The 9,242-nt window shown below is 38.7% G+C and overlaps 1 protein-coding gene across 1 annotated transcript in view; it reads right to left on the reverse strand.

Moving 5' to 3' along the window:
- Nucleotides 1–9,242, reverse strand: part of PTPRK (protein tyrosine phosphatase, receptor type, K) — a gene marked incomplete at its 5' end in the record, with an annotated part of 38,205 nt that overhangs the window by 18,557 nt on the left and 10,406 nt on the right. Inside the window, 5 exons of the mRNA XM_009869041.1 lie at nucleotides 119–155; nucleotides 3,390–3,466; nucleotides 4,276–4,363; nucleotides 6,113–6,297; nucleotides 7,466–7,477. Of these exons, the coding sequence (XP_009867343.1) occupies nucleotides 119–155; nucleotides 3,390–3,466; nucleotides 4,276–4,363; nucleotides 6,113–6,297; nucleotides 7,466–7,477 (399 nt within the window). The remainder of the gene's footprint in view (nucleotides 1–118; nucleotides 156–3,389; nucleotides 3,467–4,275; nucleotides 4,364–6,112; nucleotides 6,298–7,465; nucleotides 7,478–9,242) is intronic.

Consider the following 9,242-nt stretch of genomic DNA (forward strand, 5'->3'; position numbering starts at 1 on the left):
AGAAGATAACTCACAATATTGAATATGCTTTATTTTAATCTACCTCCATTTTATCAAAATATTGCTGGACACTACAGAGAACATTGGTTTGGTTTGATTAATGATGGCAGCTTCTTACCTTGGGTTGCAATGTAGTGACTTGGTCTCTGATATCCCTAAAACAGCAATATAAGTTGGTTTAAGTACCATATTACTAACAGAGAGGGGAAAATAAAAGCTTAAGGACACTACAGATTTCTTATCTCTAGACAGTGTTTTCAGAACAAACCACTATTTAAGAGCAGCATGAAGCTCAAAACCTAAAAAAACAGTTAATACTGAAGAGGTTCAAATGACAACAGATAAAATGGAAATAAGAACATCTGACTTGAACAGACATTGTAGTGTACTGGGAAGGAGTACTGTGGAAGGGTCCCTCAGGCCTAAAATTTAGTCGTCTATTGACACTTCCTCTGAGCCAAATACATTTGGGGTGTTTACTTGAAATTTAGTAAAAATCACCTTTTCTACCAGATTATCTCAATAGTTGATCTTTGTTCCCAGTGTATCCAATATGAAAAAAGACACAGTTTTTGTCTTCTTCTAAACAGAGAATTATTGTAAGGCACAAAGAGGTTGGTACCTGAGCCTTAACTAATGGGGAGAGAGCTGGACACTGTGGCGTATGCACAGAATCAAGGTCCTACTGCATTGGAATCTTCAGCAAAATATTTTTTGCTACAGCACAAAATGTGCATCAGTTACACTTGACATGATGCACACAAGTATATACACATACATCCTACATATATATATGTATATATGGATAGACAGATAGATAGATAATCCTACATGACTAAGCCTTTCCAGTTAGCTGAGTCTATGCCAATGTTAGTGGTACTGTACATGTATGGCATTTGTCTGCATACAAACTGCAAGACAAAGAGCTGCTGCTCTTGAGGAAGTAATTCAGAATATATTTTGACCAGTGCCAGCAACATTAGCTAAAAGAGGAAGGATGCTTTAGTATAGCCAGTGAGAAGACAATACAGAATTTCATAAGGTAGAAATGTTGAAGTAATCATTATTTTTTAGGTTACAGTGTTATTAGGCCACTTGATTCAAGTATCACATTACAGGAAAGCATGAGTCCTTGGATTCCTGGTATTTGCAAGATGCTACTAAAGTGAAGGATTTCAATGTACCAGACTGCTTCATTTTCCTGTCTGGAGTGAAAGAGCTTCCTCTGAGGCTTCTGAAAAAAAGTTCTGAGTATCTTGCTCTTACGTGCAGATTTTGGCTGAGACAAAGCTAATTTTCTTTGCAGTAGCTAGTATCAGGCTGTTTTGGATTTGGGCTGGAAACAGTGTTGGTAACTCAGGGATGCTTCCGTTACTGCTGAGCAGTTCTCACATAGAGCCCAGGTCTTTGCTGCTCCTCATCCCATCCCACCAGTGAGCAGGCTGAGGGTGCACAAGGGGTTGGGAAGGGACACAGTGGGGACAGCTGACCCAAAATGGCCAAAGGGATATCTTTTTGAATACACCTGTATGGTGTCATGCTCAGCATATAAAGCTGGGGGAAATAAAAAAAAGGGGTGTGTTCGGGGTGATGGTGTTTGTCTTCCCAAGACACTGCTACATGTGATGGAGCCCTGCTCTCCTAGAGATGGCTGAACACCTGCCTGCCCAGGGGGACTGGTGAATGAATTCCTTGGTTAGCTTTACTTGCATGCACAGCTTTTGCTTTACCTGTTGAACTGTCTTTATCTCACTTCCTAAGTGTTCTCACTTTCACCCTTCTGTTTCTCTCCCCCATCCTGCTGCAGTGGGTGAGTGAGTGGCTGGGTGGGGCAGAGTTGCAGCTGGGGTAAAACCAAGACACCTTGGCTTTACAAAGGACCAAGATTGCATCAAATGACTAAAAGCTTTCTCCTGGAGTCCTTAACATCAAGCCTCATCTTCAAATTATGAAAGCGAATCCTGTGCTGCACTGTTTTGCACTCAGTAACGCTTTCCAGAAGAAGGTAAAAGTGTCAGTTTAAAATTGCAAAGTGCCAGTTCTAACTTGTAGCTTTTCTGTCTGGCTATAATGAAATTCAATTTAGTCCTAAATAAGAGAAACAACATCCTCAAGGAACTAGAATGATTACAAATCTGGGAGAGTTTTATTGTTTAAGGCCCCAGGCAAAATATTATGGGCCTAACACATCACAGAGATTGTCATGTTAAAATATCAAAATAAAAAGGCAGCAATATACCCAGAGCTAAATCTTTATATCCTGGAAAGTCAACAGGGTCTTAAATAATTTATCAACTAAGAGTGGACAGGAAAAATCAGTATGGTGCAATTATACAGAAAAGTAACCACAGCCATGTATTTTAAAAACATTTTTACTAGCTATTCCAGTGTCTTCTGAATTGCTTTTGAATTACTCTGAAGACAACAACCTGTTTATTCCTAAAGCATTAATTGGATAAAAGTTTTATTTTGTTAATCAAAACATCTGGCAGTTTTTTTCAAATTTCCTGTTTGTTACAAGTTTTTTAAAAATTTATAATTTAACTTGGATTTTAAACAGAGTACGGTATTTCAAACTTCAGGGGTTTTCTACAGAAGTGAGGAAATTTCTACTATATTCAAGTATTTTCATATATATATATGTATATGTTTGTGTATATACTTTGAAATACCTGAATTACCACCTTAAGACAAATGTGAGCTAAATTTTGTCTAAATTATTGCTAAAAACAAACAAAGAAACAAACAAAAAAATCCCACAAAAGGCCATCATCCCCTCCTTTTAGCCCAACATATATTATGACTACTTCACAGGTACATTTTCAGACAACTACGTTACAGTATACTATCCAGCTTCTCACATACAAATGGAAAGGGGAAAAGAAAAGCTAGTGGCCAAAATCATCATAAAAAAGGGAGCAGCCAGTTCTCTTTAACATACAGGTTCACAATATCTAATAATACTCAGAGGTATGTTAAAAGGCTAAATTATCTTTTCAAAACAGATACAAAAAATAGTCACACAAAAGGAAAACTTTTAAAGGAACAGATGAGATAAATTAGATGAGGCATGCATAGTTATCAACTGATAAAAATAGAAGAGGAAAGTAATTAATAACAATATCTATATTAAATAATTATAATAGGATGCCGTTATTCACATATAGTGGTACTTACATCCCTGTACAGCCAAATCTACAGCCCAAACCAAAGTCAGATGTGAAAGAAAGCACAACAATGTCAGTGAGTACTAGGACGTAGAACAAGGAAAGTGTACATTTTGTTCTTAATAAAAGAAAGTTTCAGTAATTTTTAAGGCATAAACATGCAGTAGTTTCACATAGAGAAGCTGGGAAATTGAGAGGGAGAAAGCTGTGCAATCCACTCACATCTATGTAGTTGGCATTAATGTAATCTGAAGATGGATCATCTTCAACAGGTTGCAAAATCACTCTGGAGTGGTCATCTGTAAAAACCAAGTGGTTACAGTGCCTTTTTGAAGTGTGATTTTTAAGTAAGATATCACGGTAAGTCATCTAGAAAACCAAAATCAGCTGGCAAAATCTCCTCACAATTTACAACCCCTAAATAGTAACTGTTTACAGAGAAATGTTTTGTGGGAGGTCTCTGATTACTTCAAAAACATCTCCTAAACTTCATTAAGTGTAGCGGAAAGGTATCACACACTGTTACACGTGGCTAAAAAGACACGAAGAAACCAGGTTACTCGCTCAAAGTCTCTTTCAACATCATCTCCACTGATGGTAATCTAGAAAGCCAAAAATCCTGATTGTTGTTTCCTTACTTCCGACCCCAGCCTGCTTAAGTTCATATTAAACGTAAAAAAAAATAAAAAAGGAAGTCACAATGTAGGGAGTTAGCAATGCACTTGGGATTCAGTGAAGAGGTAACTCTACCCATTCAGGAACTTCTCTGGTAGCTTCATTCCTATATGTTCAATTGCATTTGTAAAACAATAAAAAATGTCACATTAACAGAATTAACATCCAAATGACTGCTAGCTTGTTGCTGCTATATGCTTACCACAGCTTGCACAACAGAGATGCAAATGCAGAATTCAGCCTGAGTTATAAAAGGAAGAAAGTTGAACTGTGAAGGACAAAAAAAGAAAACCAGCTGGAAAAGGCACTGTCCTCCTTCTCCACTTGGGGTATTAAGCAGCTATGTCACCGGAGACTTGTAAAGAAAGAGAGAACGTGGCACAAGTAACACACAACTATGGCTACCGCTCAAACCAAGCACACAAATACTCACATGCTATAATGTTTCCATAGCGGTTCTTTGTTCTGTTTTGATCCTTCTTAGCGACATCCCAAGAAGCTGACTGCCCCTCAAAGAAACTCTATAAATAAAAATGTTCCGAAAGAAAACATTCTGACCATTAATTTATCTCCAAAAACAACAGTTTAGAAGAATTGCCCTACCATAAAGTAAGCCCAGCTTTGCTCGTCTGCTCTGGTCACCCTGGCGACACCATGGTTCAGGACTCTGTCTAGAGAAGAAGAGAGGCTCACTCCTTCTGACTGCTACAGGTCAATGGGCAAGTCACTGAGGGACTCCAGAGGGATCTGAAGCCCTGGAATTGCTGGAAGGCTAAACTTGCTAGGGCATCTTTGCCATGGAGGAACAACAGTAAGCTGAGAAAGCATAGGGAGACAGACCACCCTTCTTACAGGACACCATAATACATAGCCTGTTCACTACAGCATTACAGGGCTTTCCTCACATCGCTTAGTAAAATGGCTTTTCTTCCTACAGAGCCATCGGGAAGCCTCCTTTGCCAATGTTCCTTGTTCATGGTGTTTTTTCTCATATCCCTCCCTCTTACCATTAGCAAAATTATTCTACATTTTTGAACTCTTGCTAAGAGTTTGATCTCTCAGTAGCGATAGAAGCAGTTTTTATTCCTCCTCAGCTTTTTCTTCATTGCCCGTAGGTATTTTACAGCTGTTGCAGGTCTATGCTATTCTTTCCTTCCAGATGTTCTCTTATCCTGATCTGTGTAATTTGCCTCGAAAAAGTACACAGTAGCCACAGAAACAAAACTTTAATGCACACTCAGAAGCCCAAGCCAGGGAAAAGACGTCATGCAGGATAACAGAAGAAGCAGCAAGTAGAAAAACACCTGATGTGGCATCAGGGACCACCCTCCCCCCAGCAGTGGTTGGCACTGGCCCTGGAGTTAGGCAGAGCATAACGAAGCATATTTAAGTAAAAGAGAGGAAAGGAGAATAATATTCTTTTAAAAACCACACATTTATTTATTCCAGTTCTTATGTTACAGTAGAGACAGCTGCAGAAAGGAGAGAAGGTTGAAAACTGAGTCAGAAGAGATTACTCACTCACAGAAAACTCATTTTAAACCTAGCTTTATAGTGAACGAACTTGGCAGTACCATTCCCATTTTTACTTTGTCTCCTGCCTGATATTCTAATCCCAAAGAATCACAACAGATTCAGAGATCAGAAGCTAAATGAACCTGTACTCATCTTCTGTCTCCAGTGCTGGGAATTTTTTTCAACTTTAAAGTTGTAAGTAGACATGCTTAGGCAGGTCTAATTAGAACTTCAAGACATTACTACCCTTGGCACGTCTTTACTGCTTCTCAGCTGGAGTTTAGTCCCAGTATTGCCCTACCGAGATGCTGTAATAAATCAGAGTGCTTCCAGTCAGTGCTTCTTGCAAAACCAGCCAGGCTAAATCTTTACTTTAACCTAATCCCAGATACCTGCACTGAAGATGGCTCAGAAAACTCACAAAACTAATTACAGCATTTCAACTAAAATGCAGCAACAAAAGGGTGGCAACTTCTTACAATACGTTGAAAAGATTCAGTAGAGCATGTCTTCTTACACCCTAAGGAACACACATAGGGTTTTTTCCAGGCACTTGTAAAATCTCAAACCATTTGACTCCATTCACTATCTTACTTCTGGGTTACATGTATAGGAATCTTATGCCTGGTCATCTTTATCTGTTTTTCACTTAAATCTACAGCATTTAGTTGCATCCTTCTGCAATGCAGTGCAACCAAAAGGCTGCTCCTTTAAAGAGATTTTTCCTAGTAAAACCCCACCACTGAAGATCTCACCTCATACTCCTCTTTAAATCCATAGCTGTCAGAGGTCTTCATTAGGTTAATATGCTGCAGGAGATCAGCCACCCTGATGGCAGGGTGCAGCTGCCCAGTCTGGTACGGGGATTCTGTGCCTTCGCAGAGGTAACGAGGGACATCCAGGAGCCGGCTGGACTCTGCTGTCGCACTGTGATTTTCATCTGTATTCACAAGAAATCAATGCATTACTCGTGGACAAATAACACCCACTGCTATACCTATCAACATCTATTTTCAACCTCTTCCTTCTGAAACATGTCTAATTTCTGAGAACACAAAGCACTTACTCTCCAGCACATAAATACTGTGAAGTACATAAAGGAATTTAACTGCAAACACAGAGAAAAGTTTGCAATCCTTCATCTCGCAATAAAGATGTCTGAAGGGCATTTTATTTGAAGCTACACAACTTTATGACATTAATGTACTTGGGAACTCCAGCCTCTATCACCCAAAGTAACTTTTTTAATGGCTAATATGCATCAACAGCAATACTACACCTTAAACAATAAATTAGAATAACTCTGTAGTGGTATCAGCACATCATTTCTCTAAAGCCAACAAACACTAAATTGAGATCCTAGTAAAAAAGAGAAGCAATTATGCTACTGTTTTAGAACACCACCTCCATTTGGGAAGACAAATCAGCACTTCAGAGTGGTCATTTTAACTCCGCTCTTTTAGGAGAGAAATGAAACTGTTGAGTGTGCTGATTTCAGCTGCAGTTTTTGCTCTGTATAAACAAAGAAGTCTCTTCTCATGCCCTGTGCTACACCAATCCTCTTATCAAAACCAAATGTCAAAGCTGCATGAAGTGATTACATTTTGTCAATCCCTTCTGTGAAATAGTTTGGTGGGGATTTTTTTTGTTTGTTTTGTTTTTAATTTGCAATCAGCAGTTCAAATGCTTTTACAGAGGAGAAAAAATCTAACTGAAATCTTTCTGGAAAGCAGCTACTGAAAGAAGTGTGTAGCTGATCCCTCCAACACTTCTTTGACATCAGTTTACCATTTTCTTTGCAAAGGATCCAGATTAGGAGGTAAAACACACTAGGAAATAAAGGAACACTCCAAGGGTTGGATTTTCTACAATTCCATCAAAATGCAAACCTTTTTAATGCATTCTGAAACAAGATCTCCTATTAAGAAACCCAATTCTTTGAACTGTCACACCGGTTGCTAAATTCAGTCCATTTATGTCTACCTAAACTGCCTAATAATGTGACATGCAGCAGTCACTTTTTATTGTAGCGTTATCCATACTAAATCATACACATTTCAAACCACCTCAGGATTTGCAGTTCTCCCCATTTCTCACAGTATACTTACCAGTAATAGGCACTTTAACCCATTGAAGCAGTAAAAAAACAATGAGTGAATAGAACATAAGAAATTTATTTCAGGACTATATTAGAAAATGACTCAAAGAAAATGACATTAAAAGTTGTTAAAGCTTCACAATAGGCAACAATGAAAGACATTTTAAAAAGGCCACATTATTATGCCATCATTGTAACGATAGGGACTTGAGAAAAGCAAAATTGTCACACTAACTTACGCTAATGTACACAGAATGGAGAGTATCATTAAAGACCTATACATGAAAATAAAGAAACCTACTACAGCTACGAAGTAACAAGAACTTCATGTAAAATAACATGTTCAGTAATTCAGAGCCTATAAAATTTTGCTCGTCTCTAAATAAAACAGAAGAAAACTGTTTTGTGATGCTGGACCAGGCAAGGGTTACATGGAGATGGAGTAGGCCAAATGATCTAGTTACAAAGGAACAAGCTTATGGGTGCCTAACCCCTTACACATGGTGTGCCCAAAAGTTTGGCTACCTCTCTACACTATGTCAGCCCATGCAATGAAAAAATACTCCAACTAGAATTGCTTTGCTTTTATAACAGGAGACTATCGTGTCCAAACACTACTACCAGTAGATGGAAATGCAGACAGGAATCATTAAAATATTCTTTAATTAATCCCTTGTCCTTGCTGTTCACGGCTTCCCATGTCTGTGTCTGCCACAACACAGTGGCAACACATTGACCTTTGAAATATGCTCATAGCCTAAAGGAGCTATTAAGAATAGCTTGACAAGTATCACCATATAGTATCTATGCAGCTTGTAAGTGCCTGAGAAAGCTAAAAGATACAAGACCTTAGAAGAATTTCAGGAAAAGACTGATTTTCAGAATTACTGAGTCCTTTGCTCTTTCAAGCAGTGATGCTATTTCACAACCCCTCATAAACTTCTTAAACCACCTGGTTAGGTTTCCTTGGGACCAAAGTAGAAGGCTCCAGGATCTAACTGCTCTGATGTAGTGTAAGGCACTACTGTAGTCAAAAGAATGGCATTTGCAGTATTACCAAAAGGAAATGGGCAGAACGTGACTTGATAAATCTCCCACATGGTGAGTAAACCCAGCTTGACAAAGACCAAAGACTACTCCAATAGCAATTTGCTGTCAATCTCAGAGGACACTTTAAATGAAGATCTGCCAAGACTCGCCCTGGGTATATCTTCTACCGGTATTTTAACCCATGACTTGTATAATGGGATAGAAAACACCCTGACAGTATGGGCAGAGGGCACTGAGTGGTAAGGCACCGCTTCACAAATACAAGATCAGATTGCAAATTTATCTTGATTATCTTGGAGACAATGCAAAAATCAACACGGTGAATTAAACAGTGAATGCAACAGACTGTGTGTAGGAAAGGGAAATCAAATATGTAACTACAAAATGGAGTAATGGACCGGGTAAGGATAACTGGGATTTCATCAGGTCACTCAATGTGAGTCAGCAACACCAGTGCAATAAAAACAACAAAATACGTTTCAGGTAGCAGGACCACTACAAACAGGGCATAGGGGTACCTATCCCACTCAGCTCAACACCGAGACTTCTTCTAGGAACTGCACCACAAATTAAAAAACTGACCTACGAGTTGGAAAGTCTTCAGAGGAAAAGAATTGCAACAAGTTTAGAAAACATTAGCTATTAAGATGACAAGTGAAAGATCTGGGCCGAACTCAACTGTAAGAGAGACAACTGAGTCTTTCAGTGAGCAAAAGACTTTTAAAAGGGCAGGAATG

This window comes from Apaloderma vittatum, unplaced genomic scaffold (genome assembly GCF_000703405.1).
Source record: "Apaloderma vittatum isolate BGI_N311 unplaced genomic scaffold, ASM70340v1 scaffold115, whole genome shotgun sequence".
Lineage (NCBI taxonomy): Eukaryota > Metazoa > Chordata > Aves > Trogoniformes > Trogonidae > Apaloderma > Apaloderma vittatum.